Source organism: Artibeus jamaicensis, unplaced genomic scaffold, assembly GCF_021234435.1.
Source record: "Artibeus jamaicensis isolate MK-2021 breed Jamaican fruit bat unplaced genomic scaffold, CSHL_Jam_final contig_484, whole genome shotgun sequence".
Classification (NCBI taxonomy): Eukaryota; Metazoa; Chordata; class Mammalia; order Chiroptera; family Phyllostomidae; genus Artibeus; species Artibeus jamaicensis.
The window spans coordinates 10435650-10454900 of record NW_026521859.1 but is presented as its reverse complement, the minus strand read 5'-3'; the positions used below and the strand labels follow the sequence as shown (position 1 = coordinate 10454900).

Below are 19251 nucleotides of genomic sequence, written 5' to 3'. Positions count from 1 at the left end.
CTGTACTGACCATTCCTGCCTAGGTGTCTCACACAGACAGCCTCATCTCCCACACACGCACAGACTTAGAAACCAGTTCTTGGGGCTTTTTCCTTGGTAGCTTTATTGATTGCCAGGGAAAAGGAAAACCAGAAAATTAATCTACAATTAAACTTTACGCTGAATGTTCTTGTTTCTCTAATTAGAACCTCTGCTAGCAGCTGTGGCTACGTACGCACATGCTCACCCTCGCACCTACACATTTGCACTCTGGAACTGTCAGAGGGTGTCAGGCATAGACAGACTCGAGGTCGCCCGGACAGGCACACATTTGCAGTCACTCCCAAGCCCCCTTTGGTGCTCTGCTCAGCGCCTGCTTGTTGGGAGGAGCCCCCAGAGAGCAGGCACCTCTAGGCTGTGGTTGCAGCCTACAGCCCACACTTTGAAAACTGATCTGCAGGCTGTGGGGCCCCTCAGTCTGAGGAGGATGGGAGATGGGGCTCAGCCTGAATCCGTCAGTCAGGTCCTCTCATGGCCCCCTGGGTTGATATGGTTTCTGTGGGTGTGGCTCCAGGGTGGGCAGCCACAGAGTGCTGGGGCCTTGTGGAGGGGCCCGGTAGGCTCCGGGTGTCCTGGGGACAAGGGCTTGTGGGGTAGGCTGGGCCTGGCTGGGAGAAGACAGGTCTCTGTCAATTGGGTGCATCACACTGTGGCCTTTCTGTCGTGGATTTCCAAGCGCAAAGATTGTACAAATCAAACTGGTGGATAATAAAGTTTTGGATGACTCACTGACTTCCCTCCCCAGCGTGGCACTTCCCCCACCATCTTCCCGTCCCAAGAGAAGCTCTCTCTCTGGTGATGCTGGTATGACCCCCCCCCCCCATTGCATTCAGCGCTGTTTTCCCCTCCCCAGGTTGTGGGGAAGGATTGGGCGATGCCATGGCTTGTAGAACTGGGTTACTCAAGCAGAGTCAAGTAATAGGGAGGCAGCATCTGCGGGGCTGAGGGTAGAAGAGCCGGGCACAGTTCTGCTGTAGCAGGACCAGGGCAGGGAGAATGAATGAATGAATGTGTGTATGTATGTGTCTGTTCGAAGGAGGTCAGGGATCTGTTCAGTAAAGAGGAAATGGTGGTGATGGGGGTCAGGGACATGGGTGGCCCTGTGGGAGAGTCTGGGCAGGCAGCCCTTCCGAGTTCTCTCTGCCTCTCCCTATACCTGGAAGAAATCATTTGTTTTAGGGGGTAATACGTTCTACCTGGCTAGGGGGCTGGTTCCCACTTTATGCCCTTTCTCCCCTGTCCTAGGCCCCCTGCCTTCCTCACACCTTTATGCACACGACCCTTGATTACACTCCAAGGATCTTCACAGTCCCCCTCTCCCTCCCGAGGGGTCAGTGTGACACTCTGCCGCGGGAAGGGGGAAGCAGGCAACGAGGGGTGGTGGTGGGGCCGTGACCCAGGCCCCCTCACTACCCCAGCCCTGCCCCAGCCCTGTCCCCTCTCTTAGCTGGCAGGGTTCTCAGGGCCCTTGGCAGTGAGTGGTGACAGGAAGTGGCTGGGATTCAGGGTCCGCTGGCGGGCTTCTTCGCGGTTGGCACAGAGGGCCTGGCCAATGAGGTACTCACTCTCCTGGGTTATGTCTGACAGGCGCAAGTCAAACTGCAGGAGGGTCCTGTTGTCCGACATGCCTTCCAGGAGCTGCTTCCCGCCGTCCTAGGGGAGGGTGCAAGGGAAGTGTCATTTTTTTAAAAAGGTTTTATTTATTTTTAGAGAGGGGAGGGAGAGAGAAAGAGAGGGAGAGACCCATCAGTGTGCCGCTGCCTCTCATATCCTGCCCCCACTGGGAACCTGGCCCGCAACCAAAGGCATGCACCCCGACTGGGAATGGAACCAGCGACCCCTCTGTTTGCAGGCCGTTACTCAATCCAGTGAGCCACACCAGCCAGGGTGAGGAGGGTCATTTTTTTGACATAGAGAGGTGACTGGAACAGAAGCTCCACAAAACAGTGCTTAGCATAATTGTGCAGCACACTGACATTCATTCTCTTCTGTCTATGAGCTGCAGTAGCCATCTTGGGACCCCAAGAGGAGTGCCAGAGAGGCCATGGCCACGTGGCTGGGATGGGCAGAGCAGAGGCTGGCACTGTGCCAAGGAATTTTCCAACCCCAGAATCCCTACCTTGGGGCTTCTGATAACGGCCCACAAGGAATACTGGCCTTTGTTTAGGCCAAGTCCAAGAGCACCCCCTTCGGAGACAGTGCGAGTGTGAGCAAGGCTGCTGTCTGGGGAGGTTCGGTAGAAGGTGCAGGGCCTTAACTGAAGTACCCAGAGGGGCCTCCTCCCCACTCCTCACAGCTTCAGCCCCTCCTGGGGTGGGTGGGCGCGGCCCAATGCGAAGGAATTTCATGTTGGGAGGCAGAGCTGCTGCTCTGTGGTTCTGACCCAATCGTGTGTTGCAAAGTCAACATCATCAGAAGCATTTATTTTTTAAAAAAATAGACTGTAAAGGAAAACATCAGCAGACATACTGAGCAGTAAAAGTAAATTTCAATTATGTTACATCCATGTATATGTTCACTAGGTATTCATGTAAATTGCATTGCTTACTGTGAGACTTAATCAAGACAATCTGAGAAACCTTATCTATTGGAAGGGACCCTGGCTTTCAATCAGTCCTGGGTTTAATCACAGCTTTGCCACTTCCTACTGATTGGATGCTCTTGAGCAAATCACTGATGTCTCTGAGACAATTTTCCATCTGTAAAGTGGGTTTAAAAATACGCATTTTACTAGATAACTGTGAGGATTAAGGGAAAATAATGGATACTGGGTACCAAGCACAACATACTCACACAGCCTTGAGTGGTAGCAACAGCTAGCACTTACCAAGGACCTAGACTGTGCCTGCAATGGTTAACTGCTTTGCAAGCACAACTCATTTAATCTTCCCAGGAACAACACTTAGAAGTACATAACATTATTATCCCCATTTTACAGATGAGAAAATGGAGGCCCCAAAACATTAAGTAACTTAACCGAGGTGCTAAATGGCAGAGCTGGCATTGGATCCAGGTAAAGTCTGTAATCTTAACAATTGCCTGGTAAGTGCCCCATGACCGCTGGATTCCACCCCCACCCTCAAGGCCGAGGGCCTCTCCGTGGCCCTTCCTGCCCCAGGACCTGTGGCTCACCGGTCCTATGTGATTGCAGGACAGGTTGATGTTGATGAGCGTGGTGTTGACAGAGAGCACCTGGGAGATGAGAGTGGCTGTAGGCTCAGAAAGCTCGTTGCCCCCGAGGTGCAGCGTGGTGAGGCACTTGTTGGTCTGCAAGGCGTGGGCGAGTGCCTGGCCGCCCTCATCCTCAATGCAGTTGAGGCGAAGGTTGAGAGAAAGGAGGTTGGTGTTGTGTGCCAGAGCGTGAGCCAGAGACTGGGCACCAGGCGCACGCACCTGGTTGTTGGCCAGGCTGAGCACACGCAGGTGGCTGTGGCTCAGCAGCTTGGCGGCGGCACGGGCGCCACGGTCCCCAATGAGGTTGTGTGACAGGTCCAGCTCCTCAAGGGCTGGGTGGTCCAGCAGGCTTCGAATTAGGATGCGTGCCTTGTCGTCGTCCACCTTGCTTCGGGTCAGCCGAAAGATCTGTGGGCAAGTAAAGCATCCATAGCACTTGGTAGCCAGGGGTAACCTGCCAGCCTACCTCCCTTCTGCAGGTAGAGGAGGGAGCCAAAGGGAGGCCTGAGGTTCTGTTCACCTTGTGTTGGCCACCTGGCTGGCTCTTGGGCGGGGCAGGTGTACCCGGCATGGCAGAGTGGTACAGAATTGGTGGCAGGTAGTAGGGGGAGAAGGCTACAATTTCTTGAGAAATTACTATGTGCTGGACATGCCCCTAGGACAGTTCCCAGCCACCATCTCTCACCCTCAGCGTCCCGGTGAGGTAGAACAAGTTATCTCCATTTTACAGACAGAAAATGGAGGCTTAGGGCAGACATATCATGTGCCCAGAGTCACGCTGTGGTTAAGGTATGGGGGCAAGTTTTGAATCCGGGTCCGATTGACCCAGCAGTCCCTTGCTGCCCCCTTTTCAGCGGGCTAAGATCCACCATGGCAAGGAGAGGAACTTTTCAAAGGAGATTGCCAGGGAAAGAACCAAGGAGAAAGTGGGAAAGGATGGGGTGAAGTGAACAGATAAAAGAAAAGGTGTAGGGCAGCATTATGAACATGAGAGATGGGAACCCTTATCCCTTTTCTTCTCACTGGCTCATTCCACTCCTTTCTCTTCCTTGAGACCTCAGAGTGGCTGGCCTGTCTAGTCTCTATCCTTCAGTCTTCTCCTTTCTTTTAACTGCTCTTAGCCAGCTTAGAGTCCGTTGTCTTTCTCACCTTTTCATGGCATCCATCTGGCAAAACTCCAACCTTGGACCCAGCCCACTGTCTATTTTCTGTGCCCGGGCCACTGACGTGATGGAAAACGTTACGCGATGGAACTGGCTGGTCTCATTGGAGCCACCCATTGTTCCTCAAGGCTGTGTGCTGATTCAGTTCTGTTTCTCTGGCCAACATGTCCTCTCATAATCTACATCAATTTCAACCTTCCGCAGCCTCCTCAGACTTCAGGGACCACCCTAAAGCCTCCAGCCAGCAGGTGAATCTCCTGCTGCCTCCACAGCCAGTGAATAGGAACCCCCGATTTTCCTCCACTCTCCCCTCCCAGAGCCGACCGCCCCACCTCGGTCCCGAATCCCACCCCTCCTGCTTTCTCAGGAGCCCTTTGTGGTCAATGGACCTGCACCTCCATCCCAGACTCAACCCATATCCTGCAACTGGATGAAAATCTACATTGGTTTTACACTCACGCAAGTTTCTTCTTAAGAAAACCCCAAACCCTCATCTATTTCTATCCTACCTTTCTCCCCTTTCACAGCCAAGTTCTTGGAAAAGTGGATCGCAGACATCCAGTTTCCTCACTTCCCACTCTCTCCATAAACCACTGCAATCTGGAGTCTGGCCGTCGCTCCTGGCACCTGCCGACACAGCTCCTTCCTCCCCCCATCAAGTAACCTACATGTTGCCAAACCTGGCCCCCAGCCCCACCCACCCCATTGCTGCTCACCTCTTCTTCCTGAAACTCGCCCTCCCCCGGCGGCTCGGGGACACATGCCACGTCCCCTTTTCTTCCTTTCTGGTTTCCTGGCAGGCTCTCCCACTACCAATCAGAACATTTGGGACTTATTTATACTAGAATATCACTCAATGTATATCTGGAACTCAGATTTAGCTGGATGCCCTGGTTTTGTGTGTGTGTGTGTGCTAAATCTGGCAGATATCCTAGCTGCAGTTTTACATTCACATGATTGCTGATTAGTGTCTTTTATTGCACTAGACAGTTAGCTCCAGAGGGCACAAATGGTGTAATTTTGCTCAATGCTGACTCTTCAGCACCTAGGACAGAGCCCAGGGTGCAGATGTTTGTTGAATGAATAAATAGCTGGGGAACTGGGAGGGCAATGCCTTGTTCATCTCTGGGGCCCAGGAACCCAGCTGGGTGCAGGGTGCGGGGAAGGGACAGTCGGTCAGTGAATAAGAAAACGAGAGGAGGAAGATGATGATAGCTGAGGAAGAGGAGGTGAGAGGGAATCAGAGAGATGCGGAGAATGGGAATGGGGGAAGGCTGGGGGGAGGGGACCGCCAGTACCTTGAGGGTGTGGCATGCCTTAATGGTAGCTGCCAAGGAGTGGCAGTCACGGTGGGTGAAGAGAAACAGGTTCCACTCGAAGTTCATGCCGCAGTCCTTGACACCATACACCAGGTCCAGCTCCTCCAGCTGGTTCAGGCCGGCCACCAGGTCACCCAGTTGGTAGTGGTCCATGGTGGGCTCGTCCATCTCTCCCTCGCTGCCGGAGTCGGATTGGTCCCCCGCACTGTGTGGCCGAGATGGTAGCTGCACCGGGGGAAGGAACTGGTCCACACGGATCCTCCGCACATAGGTTCTGCAGAGTGGCAGCAAGTCGAGGATCACGGCGGGGTCCGTGGTGCCCGGGATGAAGTGCTTTATCAGATTCTCCAGGTGCCGCTCGAAGAACACGCGTTTCCAGCTGCCGTGGGAGTCCAAGTGGCACACAGGCCAGCGCAGCACACAGCAGCGGTGCCAGTAGCTCTCATCATCGATCAGGTTGGCAGTCACAGCCAGGGGCAGGTCAGGGGACAGAAGCTTCAGTACCTTCTGCTGGTGTTGTGGGAGCAGCTTCTTCAGGAGAGGGTTGTCTTTGGGAACAGAAGGAGGAAAGCAGAAGTCACAGTGCTGGGGAAACCAGCACATGGTGTCCTGGGCTGGGTGGGCCCGGGGGCACCGAGGGGATGGGAAAACCTCCCCTACCTCCAGGGGTCCCCAGTCTGAGGGGAGGCAGACCTTACTCTCAGGGAGTCTCAGGCTGATAGGGAAGACATAGCCCCTGGCTTTAGGGGTTTTCCTCGCCTGAAAGTGAACATCTTAGTCTCTGGTCTCAGGAAATAAAGAAAGAATCTTAGGTCCAGCCCCCAGTCATCACTCAGTCTGATGGAGGGAACAACCCTGACTTCGGAGGCTCCCAATTTGATTTGATTCATGCATTTCAAAACAAACGAGCAAAAACTTCTAGCACCTGATATTTGCCAGACACAGTTCTGAGTGCCGCGGGCATAAAAGGCAGTGGAGCAGAGGCAGCCGCTCCCTCCCGTGAGGGGAGTCAGACAACACACAACTCAAACTCGTAGGTTAGGAGGTGACAGACGCTGCAGACAGAATCACAGCCCTGTCCTTAGAGAGCTCCTACCCACGAGGAGAGGCTGGCGATTTGTCTTTGAAAAGGATGAGCATGGGCAGCACACACTGCACAGAAGAAACCAAGGAAATATACACACCACAGGAGACTCCGAGAGGGTAAAGGTCAGCCCACCAGGGAGGGTTCTCTAGGGGAGGAGGTAGATAGGGCTTGGGCGGGGTTTTGCTGGAGAGAGTAGGGAAGGTGAGGAGAGGGTATGTATAGTCCTGGAGACTCACTGCGGGTAAGAGTCTAGTGGGGCCTGGAAGTGGAGGCAGCAGGAGAAACTGTCTTGACTCCATGGGGCGAAGGGAAGCGTTGAGTAGGGATGAGGACTCTGTGTGGGAGGGCAGGGGCTGCCCCAGGACCCAGCCTCTGAGGCCTCTCCTCCAGGCCGTCCCCACCCACTGTGCCCAGCCCCTGGCCTTCTCCCTCCTGCCACCAGCAGGAACCGACTCACTCTTGAAGTTCTTGACAATGTGCTGAATGCAGAGCTCTGTGAGCAGGGGCACGGTGGCCAGGGACCACTCAGCATCCTCGGCGATGATCCTGCGCATCTGACGTACAAGGGCTCCAGAATTCAGGCCCTTGGACTTCACGGGGGGTGGGACGGCTGAGGACTTTGAGACCTTTGAGCCTGAGCTCAAAGCTTGGCCTGCAGTGGTGGGCCGGTCCTGGGTGGAGGGAAAGGACCGGCTGGGAGGTGAGGCTGTCGATGTTACGACTTCCTGCGTGCCGGTGACTGGCAACATGGTGACAGGAGACTCCTTCGTAGGTCCTTGATGCTGGTAAGAATCTGGAGCCAGAGGAGGGGATAGAGCTGTTACTTTGGAGGGTGTTGGTAGGCCTGTATCAACAGAGGTAGCACAGAGTGGTTCTTAAGGTCCAGTCTGGAGTAGAGCAGATTCAGGAGCAAATCCCTCTAACTAGCTGTGTGGCCTTGGACGAGTTACTGAACCTCTCTGAGTTTCAGATGCCTCCTCTGTGAATGAGAGTAACAGAATAAGACGACTGGGAGAGGTGAATGCATCCAGCACTGGCCAACAGAAATGTAAGGCGAGCCACATATACTACTTTAGATTCTCTAGGAGTCACATTAAAAAAAATAAAGAGAAACAGGTGAAATTAATTTTACATTTAACTCAATATGTCCAAAACATTATCTAAATATGACATCAATATAATAATTACTGAGGCATTTTCTATTTATTTATTCATACAAAGCCTTTACTATCAAAAGTAGCTGGTGGCTACTGTTTTGGACAGTGCAGCTGAGAGAGTAAGGGGAGAGGGAACTGGACCGGCGCCCCGTCCAGGGTGCAGGCACCTTCTTTTCCTCCTCCCCTCTGAGAGCTGGAGCTCTGGGCCCCCTCCCTTCAATTTCCCCATCCCAGTCTTCCTTCCAGTTCTCCAGCCTCCCAGCATTCCAGACCGCAGCAGGAAGTCGTGGGAGGTGGAAAGGCAGCTAAATCTGGGGCTGAAGACAGAAGGCAGAGGATGTGTCTGGGGCTGGAGACCCTGCCCTAAGAGCGTGGGCTGAAATGGGGCTTCCCGGCATGCAGCGACTGCCCCAGTCAGCCTCCCTCAGATTTGCTCCCTGACGTGGGGCCCTGTGGAGTGGCCGGTGGGAAGGAACACTCTGAACCAGCAAAGGTGTCCTTGGCAGATGGAGGAGAACAGATGGTGCTCCCCAGGACCGCCGAGAATCTCAAGGCGGACAGCCTGGCTCTGAGCATCTGAGCAAGTGAGACAGAGAAAAAGAGGAGAGAGGAAGATGGGGTGGGGGTTGCAGGGAAGGTATATGTGTATTCGTGACACTCTTATGCAAAGCAAATGGAATTAACAGATCATGTCCAGAATTGTGGCACAAACACCTTATACTTTCTGACTGGTGGCCCCTCAGAGGGTACAACCGGGAGGGGATGCTGCTCAGAGATAGCAGGTGACTTCACATTTCTGGCTTTTTAAGAAAGAATATGTTATTATTTACTCATTTTTTTAATTTTTATTTTTAAATATTTTATTTGTTTATCTTTAGAGGGGAAGGGAAGGAGAGAGGGAGAGAAATATCAATGTATGGTTGCTTCTCATGCATCCCCTGTTGGGAACTGGCCTGCAACCCAGGCATGTGCCCTGACTGGGAATTGAACCACGATCCTCTCTTGTTTGCAGGCCCGTGCTCAATCCACTGAGCTACGCCAGCCAGGGCAGAAAGTATATTTTATTGATTATGCTATTACAGTTGTCCCATTTTTTCCTCCCCTTTAACCACCTCCATCCTGTATCTCCCCTCCCACCAGCATGCCCCACTACTTACTTCACGTTCATGGGTTGTACATGCAAGTTCCTTGGCTTCTCCATTTCCCATGCTATTCTTAACCTCCCCGTGTATTTTCTACCTACCAATTATGCTTCTTAGTCTCTGTAACTTTCCCCCCATTCTCCCTCCTCCCCTTCCTGCTGATAACCCTCCACGTGATCTCCATTTCTGTGAGTCTGTTCTTGTTCTAGTTGTTTGTTTAGTTCATTTTTTTTAAGGTTCAGTTGTTGATAGCTGTGAGTTTGTGGTCATTTTACTGTTCATAGTTTTGATCTTCTTTTTCTTAGATAAGTCCCTTTACCATCTCATATAATAAGGGCTTGGTGATGATGAACTCCTTTAACTTGACCTTATCTGGGAAGCACTTTATCTGCCCTTCCATTCTAAATGATACCTTTGCTGGATAGAGTAATTTTGGATGTAGGTCCCTGCTTTTCATGACCTTGAATACTTCTTCCTGGTCCCTTCTTGCCTGTAAGGTTTCTTCTGAGAAATTAACTGATCATCTATGGGAACTCCTTTGTAGGTAACTCTCTCCTTTTCTTTGCCCTGGCTGGTATGGCTCAGTAGATTGAGAGATGGCCTGTGACCAAAGGGTCACTGATTCCATTCCCAGTCAGGGCACATGTCTAGGTTATGGGCCAGGTCCCCAGTAGGGGGTGTGTGAGAGGCAACCACACATTGATGTTTCTCTCCCCCTTTTTCTCCTGCCTTTTCCCTTTGTCTAAAAATAAATAAACAAAATCTTTAAAAAAAAGATTTCCTCTTTATTTTAAATCTTGGGTAATGTAATGATGTGCCTTGGTGTGTTCCTCCTTGGACCCAGCTTCTTTAGGACTCTCTGAGCTTCCTGGACTTGCATGTCTATTTTCTTCACCAAATTGGAGAAGTATTTCTTCATTATTTTTTCAAATAAGTTTTCAGTTTCTTGTTCTTCCTCTTCTCCTTCTGGCACCCCTATGATTCAGATATTGGAATATTTAAAGTTGTCCTGGAGGTTCCTAAGCCTCTTCTCATTTTTTTGAATTCTCGTTTCCTCATTTTGTTCCGGCTGATTGTTTATTTCTTCTTTCTGCTCCAAATCATTGACTTGAGACCCAGTTTCCTTCCCTTCACTGTTGGTTCCCTGTATATATTTCTTTATTTCACTTTTGCATAGCCTTTATTTTGTGACCATACTCAATAATTTCTGTGAGCATCCTGATCACCAGTGTTTCGAACTCTGCATCTGATAGGTTAGCTATCTCTTCAACACTTAGTTGTATTTTTGGAGCTTTGATCTGTTCTTTTGTTTGGGTCATATTCCTTTGTCTCGGCGTATCGGTGACGTCATTAGGGGTGGAGCCTTAGGTATTTGTCAGGGCAGGGCAGCCCTGTTGTCTCGGTGTTATGGCACTGTATGTGGGGGAGGGGTCAGAACAATGCCACTTGCTCACTTGCTCAGTTCTCACCCCGCTTTCAGTCACTTCCTTTGCTATCTATCCACAAGTGAATTGAGACCTTTGAGGTGCTTCCTTGGTGCTAATTCCGGAGGGGGTGGGTTTGTATATATTCTAGGATCCCGTGGGCCCCTCCAACAGACTATCCTGTGGGACTACCAGTTTCTCCCACTGCCTCAACCCCCACGGATTTATACAGCCAGAGGTTTTGAGGCTTTAGTTTCGTGATCTGTCTCTCTCCCCAGTTGTTCCTCCTGGCTTATCCCCACGCAAGTGTGGGACCACCTGATCCATCAGCTGCAGCCTTGCCACATGTCCTCTCTGCCCCCAGCTGCCAATCTCCACCCCTCCTATAAGTCTGGATGAATGTTTCTTCTTTAACTCCTTGGTTGTCAGACTTCCATACAGTTCAATTTTCTGGTAGTTCTGATTGTTCTTTGTTTTAAAATTGATTGTTATCCTTCTGTTGGTTGTGCAAGGAAGTGAAGCCTATCTACCTACACCTCTATCTTGGCTGGAACTTTACATTTCTGGCTTTTCCAGTGACTTGCTGTGTGACCTTTGTACAAATTACTTAACCTATCTGAGTTCAGTCCTTGTCTGTAAAATGGGATAACAATACCTTCCCATGCAAGCATTGTGGGGATTGGTCTAAAATAATATTTGAATATTATTGATACTATTTGTAAAGAGTACTGTAGGGTGTGGTGGAGGATGAAGGCACTGTGATGGACAGGGGTCCTAGGCTGGGGAGAGGATACCCTGGACACCAGCTTCTTGAATGCTAACCTGAGATGGTATCTTTGAGTGAGGCCCTTCCCTATCTTCAGAGAGGATGTGAAGAGCAATGTGGCTGTGGCTTTGTTTGGGGCTGGATGAAAGGATGGCCATCTGGGCAAAAGAAGAAAATAGACAACAGACCAGCCCTGTTCCTACTAGCTCTGCATCAGGGCTCCCTCCAAAGTCCTGGCCTGAAACATTCCTGTATTCCCCTTTCCCAATGCATACCAAGATAACCTGTGAGCACAGCCAAGGAATCGAGACCCAGTTTAACAGGGGAAGCCCCAGGTGACTGGTGGATGCTGCCCTGGTGCCCACCACTCCCCGGGCATTACTTACAATACCGTCAGGCCTCACCATCCTGGGAGGCCATGTGTTGGGCACCCCTACCTGGGTCCAGGAAATAGGTGGGCCCAGCCTTCCTGACTAATGCCTCACTGTCTCAGGACTCAGATTCTTCCTGAGATACTTCTAATCTCTCTTGCTGCTGTTTAGATCCTGCAGACTCCTCTGGGCAAAACACTGCAAGACGAGACCCAGGGTAGGCCCCAGAGTCTAGAGCCACTTCCAGGAAAGAAAAAGGCAGAGCATCCCTTCATGGTCTCTGTGTGCATGGCTGGTATAAAAAAACCACCCCTACCTCTGTACAGTCATGTCCATATATCGCCAGGTCTGCTGTCATTTGTAAGGCAAATATTGAGACCATTAGCCTCATAATAAGGTCAAGGTTGATTGTTTCCACTTAATAACTCTAGATTTTCCAAAATAGATGTTACAAAATATTTTTTTGGCAAGCAATTGATTACCTGACACAAAGGACTCTTCTTCTTTCTATCCTCACCCTGGGACATGCTTACTGATTTTAAAGAAGGGGAGGGAGGGAGAGAGAAGGAGAGGTACATGGATGTGAGAGAGAAACTTTAAATGGTTGTCTCTGGTACGCACCTCTGCTGGGGACTGACCCCACAGCCTAGGTATGTGCCCTGACTGGGAATCGAACATGCAACCTTTTGGTTTATGGGTCCATGCTCCAACTAACAAGCCACACTGGCCAGGGCACAGAGGATCCTTCTAAGGAGAAATTTAGTTCCATATTAAAAAAAAATCTATTATTGAAAACTAATAAAATATAAAACAAAGTATATTTAAAAGGATATGAATGAACTTTTTGTCTCCTTGTTATTAATGTTATAAAGATGATATGGTATGGCCCCCTCCCCGGCAGGTTGTGACCCTGACCTTCACCCTCTTAACCACCACCAGGTTGCCACCCTCTTGGCTCCCCTCCCACCTGTCTCATCGTTCTTTCTCAGAGTCTCCAGCGAAGGCTCCTTGCACTCTGCCCACTCCTCACGTGTTGTGGCTCCTCAGAGTTCTGCACAGTCACCCTGCCTCACTACTGTTGCTGGTTTTCAGCTCTTGCTCTCCTCTGGGCTCCAGGCTTAGGTCCACTGGCCTGCCTGCCTGCTCCCTAAAACTCAACTGCCCTGCAAGAAAACTCAGTGCCTCCCCCAAGCTGCTCCTGGCTCCCTACCTTGGCCAGGGGCACCATGGTCCATCCAGATGCCTCAATCAGAAGCTGGGCGTCAGTGCTCTCTTTCTAGCCCCGACATCTGCTTACTGTTGGAGCTTTTTCCCTTCTGCTTCCCACCTCAGCACCACAGTCTCCCTCCTGCTGCTCTCTCAACTCAGGACCTCATGGTGTGCCTGGATCATAGCTGTGGCTGCCCAGCACCTGGGTCTGTCATCCAGTGTGGTCCCCTCACACCTAGCCTTCCCACAGCTGCCAGGGCAGGCCCCTGGTGGCTCACCACTGCTCACTGGGTACACTTCAGCTTCCTCACCTCCGTATAGAAAGCACCCTGTGCACTGGACACTCTCTTTGCATCTGGAACAAGTCAGGCTAGTTCAAGCTGCCCAGCCTTTGCTCATACGGTTCCCTCTGCTTGGAATGCCTTTCCCGCCAGCTCAGCTCAGGAAGCAGGGAGCCTTTGGAGACTGAGCTCAAGTACCACTTCATTTCTGAAGACTTACAGCCTTTCTCATGCCCCATCCCCTAAATAGTCCCTCCCCATATGGCACTCCCAGTGCTTGTGTCACTTCGGTGATGTGACTGACTACTCTCTCCCCACAGGCACACTGGACTGTAAGCCCCTTGGGGTGCAGGGACTGTTTGCTACTCATTTTGGGCTCTGGTCCATAGCCAGTGTCCATCAGTCTGCATTAGGTGGGATAGCTGCTGTTTTGGCCTGCTCCACCCGCTTCTGGTAATGGATTCTGGCCAACAGGGGTATCCTACACTGGCCAGAGTGATTGGTTCAGGGTGGCCACCTGCCACAGGCCAATCAGAGCCCTGCTTGGGGCTTGTCCAAGCAGAGGTAGACAGAAGGACATATGTCCTTGAAGGATATGGATCCCCTACTGCAGGCAGCTGGTTCCCTTCCCATGGAAAGACCTGTCTGCAGTAGGGGAGAGTTGCCAGGTGGAGGCCAGCAGGAATGAGAGGTGAACAGAGAGCACCTGGCTACCTTCAGTCCCCAGTCCCAGTCCCTGAGGCCCCAGAACTGCTGGATTTCTCAGCGGTTCCTTCAGTTCTGCGACCTAACTTGGCATCTTCTAAGGAGTCCCTTTTGCTGAAGCCAAGAGGTGGGTTACTACACCTTTCTGAACAAAGGGTCCTGACCATTTTGATAGGCCCACTGTTTGGTGAATTAAATTATGGGAAAAATCCTAAATCTGCAGGTAGAATAGCTCAGTGGGATGGCTGAAAAGAGCCAAAGGCTCCCAGGTTACTGTACACAGGGACGGATATCTATCTCCCGTGGCCTCTTTTTCTCCTGAAAATCCCAAGCCTCCCGTTTTACCTCCCATCTCTCCAGCCATAGGGCCGTTGCCTACAGCTAACATCTGCTCAGCACGTAACAGTTGCAAGTGCCTTTCAGCACTCTCCTCCCATTGGACTCTTACAAACACTCTACAGTGGAGGCAGGACAGGCTTTGTAGCCCCATTCTACCAGGGAAGAGACTGAGGACCAGAGCAGGAAATAACTGGCCCTAACACACCTGGGAGGGCTGGGGCTGGGCTGGGGCCGGGCCGGGGCCTGAGGGCAGGCTGCTGTCCTAAGCTTGATGCACCGCTCTCTGACAATCACTTGGTGTGTCTCCTTCCCCACACCTTCCTACTCTCCACTGAGAAAGAAGAAAGCACGTCCACTGGGAGGTAGGGGTCCTATCTTCACGCAGACAGGACCTGTCAGGGAGGGCCACCCACCCTGGGAGAGCAACCAGGCCTTGGCGCCTCACTGTGGGAATTTCAGGCCCCTAACGTAAGACTTTCATCCTGTTGCATTAAAATGCACTTCCTACCCTTACTGGTGTAGGTCAGTGGGTCGGGCCTTGTCCTGTAAAACCGAAAGGTTGCTGGTTTGAGTCCCTGGTCAGGGCACATGCGTGGGTTGTGGGCCTGACCCCCCACTGGGGGCGTGCAAGAGGCAACTGATCGATGTTTCTCTCCATCTCTGTCTATCTCCCTTCCCTCTCTTTAAAAGCAAATAAAATCTTAAAAAAATAAAATGGACTTCCCCCTCAATGAAACAAAATCTTAATATTACACACATGGGTATGTTCTTATATATTAACCTTGAACTGCTTTTTAAAAGTGCATCTCACCATTTTAGGTCAAACATAGTGAAGTATGAAATATGTACAGACACTAATGCTGCAAACTAGAAAATGTAGAAGCCCTTTGACCCATTATGCTGACAATCTAAGAGTACAGAATTTATATATCCTATTATCAATCATCCATGCCTTGGTGCGAGTGTTTCAAACCCAAAACCAAGTTAGGGGGTGGGGAAGAAAAGTGTGCCGCAGAGTTGGAAGGAGGGGGGCGGGCTCAGGGAGAATGAGTAGGCAGGAGCCCTGAGATAGCTCCGCCTACTTACAGGGAGGCCTTAATCTGGCCTGGGCCTCACCAGTGTTCAGCTGAGTGGTAGTAGGTGGCACTATTCTCCCCGGAAGCCTGCAGGGATGGGTAGACATGTAGCAGCCAGGGGCGAGGGACTTCCAGACAGCCCCCAAGGGCCCATGGAGGATAATCCCAGAAGTGACAGAGCAGTCACCTTACTGTGTGGAGCATTCTTTCCCCGAGGAACCCACGGGGCAGTCAGAAAGTCCCAGAGTTTGAAGACTGAAAGTGTGGTCAAGACTCTGGTCCTTCTCCAAGGCAGGAATTCTCTCTGACATTTCAGAGAGAAGGTTGGGGCCACAGGACTGGGTGCCTCCTGTGCCACCATCTGGCCTCCTCATCTAAGGGCTGGAGAAAGTGGGGACGTGCCCAGTGACCTTTCACCTCCTGGAGCCTGTCTCACAGGCCTGCTGGGCTTCACCGGCAGTGCCTCCAGCATCAGTCCAACCCAGCCCGGGACCACAGTCCCTGGAGAAAGGCCACATCTCCTCCTCCCAGGTCCCCACACTGTGTCCTCAACCAGGGTCCAGGGTCCTGTAACCACTTTCAGGACACAACTCAAAGCGTTAGGGATGAAGGTCTGCTTTGGACAGGCCCAAGCACAGGTGACGTAAGTGATGAGAGGACCCCGTTTGGTTAGCGCTGTCTTTAGTTTTGAAGGCTTGTGTCTGGGGGACAAGCGTTCTGGGAACTGTGTCCTTGCCTACGCAGAGCTGCTTACTATTTGTTGTCTTCTAAGCTGCAACAGCATGTGCAGAGCAGGTCCCAGTGTAGCGGCTGACTAAGGGTTCAGGGGTTTTACTACCTAAGGTCAAATCTCCACTCTGCCCCCTAGCATCTGAGAGGCCTTGGGCAAGTCATTTTACCTCATTAAACCTCCACTTCTTTCTCAATAAGTGGGGATGTAATCAATGGTACCTTCGTAGGGTTAGCCAGAGGATTAAGGATCAAACTGAGTGAGGCGTTTGTATACTTGTAGTGCTGGGCTCAGAGCCAGCGCTCAAGATGTGTCAGATATTACGGTGAAGATGTTAGAGATGGCTTACCCAAGTTTATTAAATCTTCAGATTTATTCTTGAGGATTATTATTGTTGTTATAACATCATTATCCCCATTTCACAAATGAGGAAACAGACTCTTAGAAAGGTTAAGTAACTTGCTAAGCTTCAGGCAGCGAGTAGGTGGGGAAGCTACAGTTTGAGCTGGTGTCTGCCTGAGGCTCTCTTAGTTTCATGAATAAAAGCATAACAAGTAATAAGGTGTTGGGGTTGCTTTCTAAATGCCCCAGACTGGTGGCTCACAGCATTTTTCCAGTGGACCTCCCACTTTCTCACAAACTCTCTCATCTTGTCACCGGCGTGGAGTGTGGGGGTCCCCTTTTGGTGCTGAGCTGAACAGCCCAGGCTTCCTCAACTCTCTACATCACTGCCAGATGCTGGGTCTTTCCACAGAACTGAATCATTGCTTGTATCCTTCAGTTTAATGCTCCATGGGGACCCATAAGAATCCTCAGAACTCTGCTCTCCTTCCCCACAGCTCACGCTGCCCTCGACATTCTTCACAGACCTAGGATTCAAAGCTTGAATCTCTAGCACATTCCCTCCTCTCAGAGGAAGACTCAGACCTCCTCTACCCTTCTGAAGTCCCCAGCTAAATAGAAGCACTTTGGGCAGAGGCTTCTCCCGCCTGCCCAAATGGGAAAGTTGAAGGTGCTGGAGGAAGCCACCCCCCCCTCCTGCTTGTCCTCAGCTGTCCTCAGCTGCCTTCCCCTGAACTGAGAAGCTGAAGTCCCCGGACCTCTGAAGGCCCTCTGAAGACGTAACCAGAGTGCCCCTGGACACTCCGATAGGTCACCTGACACAGCACCCACTGGGCCCCCAGTGCTCCGCTCCCTGCTCTGGTACTTCCTGTGCCTTCAAACTCAGCCTCTCTTTCACCCCAGGCACCTGTCCTCAGCACCCCTGGCTTTTGTCTACATTCCTCTATTTTTTTCACACCAACCACGACTACGTCACACCCTGTCTCAGGCCAGGTCACTCCCAAATTCTCATTTGGGAATTCCCAATTAATGGAATCACAAAAGAGAGGCAAAAAAGTTTCTCTGACAGAGCCTGGGCCCAGCCTGCTTGGTCCCTGGTGAGTAAAACAGCGCCCTTCTCACGCCCCTGGGCCTGACCCTGCTTCCACTCCTGCCTCTTTAGGTCTGTAGCCTTAAAAAGCACTCTAGTGCCTCCACTCCCCACAGCTCTTCCCTCCCAACGGCTCAGACTCCCTGCGGGGAATCTCAGCGCCAAAGGTCAGAGAGGCCCTCCCCCAACTGCCTAGGGGGATGAGGCCCTTGGTTCTCCTAGGTAACCTAGGGAAACCAGCCCTGCAATGGGAGCGAGGTGCGTTGGCTTCTGGCCCGCAGGAGGGATCGCAGTCCACGGGATCTAGGGTGGGGGTCAGCCTTTCTGAGAAGATTGGGGCCCGGCACTTATAACTGCTCTCCTCCACGACCTGCCCAGTGCCCACTTCCCGCTTCCTCCTTCTCAGGGTACCCGCCTCCCCTTGCGCGCAAACCCTAAGCCTTGGGCCAGTTTGCAGACAGTGACTGTAGCAGGGGAGGAGGCACTGGTCCCACCTCAAATGGGTGGGGGTTGGGGAGCCTCCTGAAGTTACAGACCAGCCCTTGCCCGCCACTCGAAAAGTGGGAGCCAAGACTGGGGCTCCCTGTGGGCTTTAGGCCTGGGTGGGTCGAAGGCAGGAATGGGGACGGGGCCAGGAGAGTTCAGCGCGATAAGGGAGACCGGGAGTTGAGCGTTCTCTTTCCCAGAGGTTGCCTCACCGGTTCCTGGTCCCCAGGCGCTCGCCTTTCGGCAGGCTCTCGCAAGGTCCCGCTGGTCGTTAGGGACGCCCCACGTCTCCAGGGGGCGGGTTCAGGGCCTGCGTGCACACGTGCCTGTCTGCCCGCCTGCGCACCAAGTCTCCACCGGGTGCCTGGATGGCGCAAGGCTGTCCTTTGATGGCTGTCATTATGTGCCTTGGCACGGGGTTGACTCAAGGAAGTTTCTGGCTAATGTGCTGTGTGCGGCTGCTGTACAGGCAGGGGGAACTCTGTGACCGTGGGGCATATTTGGTGCTTCTGGGGGACGTGTTTAGGAATGGGTGGGCTTTTGTGGGGGAAGGTGAGGAGTGGGGGCCCCGGCCAGGGTCCCTGGAGTGTTGTTCCTTCTTGGACCCTTTTTTGTGGTGGGGGATGGCGAGTGCTAGGACGGTGCAGGAGAAGCATCAGCAGTCGGTCTTCTGGGAGATGAGGAGGGGGGGAAGGGCAGCTGCAGGTGTTGCCTGGACTCCTCTGGGGCAGGCGCTGTGGGAGAGCTGTGGGCTGCAGCATCCCTGCGGAGTAGCGCCTTCCACCTTCCTCTAAGATGTAAACAAGGCTGATGTCTGGCAGCAGGCAGGAAAGTTCCAGCCTCCACAGCTCTCCTTCACACAGCTGTACGCCCGAGGTCAACCTCCCCGCACCGCTCCCCCCCACCGCCGCCAGCCCCGAGGGACAGGATGCCCCTCACCCAGCCCTGAGGGGCACGGGTGACCAACTCCACTAGGAAGAAAAAGAAGCTGTCCTTCAGGAGGGTCGAGGCAACTAGGGTGGAGGGACTTTTCACAGGGAGACGGTTTAGCTTTAATTTCGGCTGTGCCGACGATTATGCATTTCTGACGTGTGGCTGCACATGCACACACGCACACACGCAGGGGCAGGTCTGTTATGGGTGGGTTTTTAACTGCATGGGTGGTTGGCACCCCTAACCCCTGTGTTCCTCAAGGGAAAACTGTACTAATTGGTTACTATGGATAAATTAATATCTTAAAAGCTCAATTAACTCATCAATAAAGTGAGGGTACCATACTTCACCTTGGTGTCCACGTGTAAAAAGCTGGACCTTTGCAGAGCACCAACCACTACAGCTGCTGCAGTTGCCA

General features: G+C 52.1%; 1 protein-coding gene across 2 annotated transcripts; it reads right to left on the bottom strand.

Annotated features, from left to right (window-relative positions):
* Positions 1–875: 875 nt before the first annotated feature.
* Positions 876–18190, bottom strand: TCTE1 (t-complex-associated-testis-expressed 1). 2 transcript variants are annotated; one of them, XM_037142619.2, is made up of 6 exons: positions 18113–18125; positions 11328–11429; positions 7240–7575; positions 5675–6243; positions 3172–3621; positions 876–1692 (listed from the first exon to the last, which is right to left on the bottom strand). In XM_037142619.2, the coding sequence occupies exons 3-6, from the start codon at positions 7529–7531 to the stop codon at positions 1483–1485; spliced, it is 1521 nt and encodes a 506-aa protein (XP_036998514.2). In that variant the 5' UTR covers positions 7532–7575; positions 11328–11429; positions 18113–18125; the 3' UTR covers positions 876–1482. The 2 variants fall into 2 exon arrangements, with proteins under 2 accessions (XP_036998514.2, XP_036998513.2); XM_037142618.2 differs by lacking the exon at positions 11328–11429 and having other exon boundaries at positions 18113–18190.
* Between the last annotated feature and the right edge of the window lie 1061 nt (positions 18191–19251).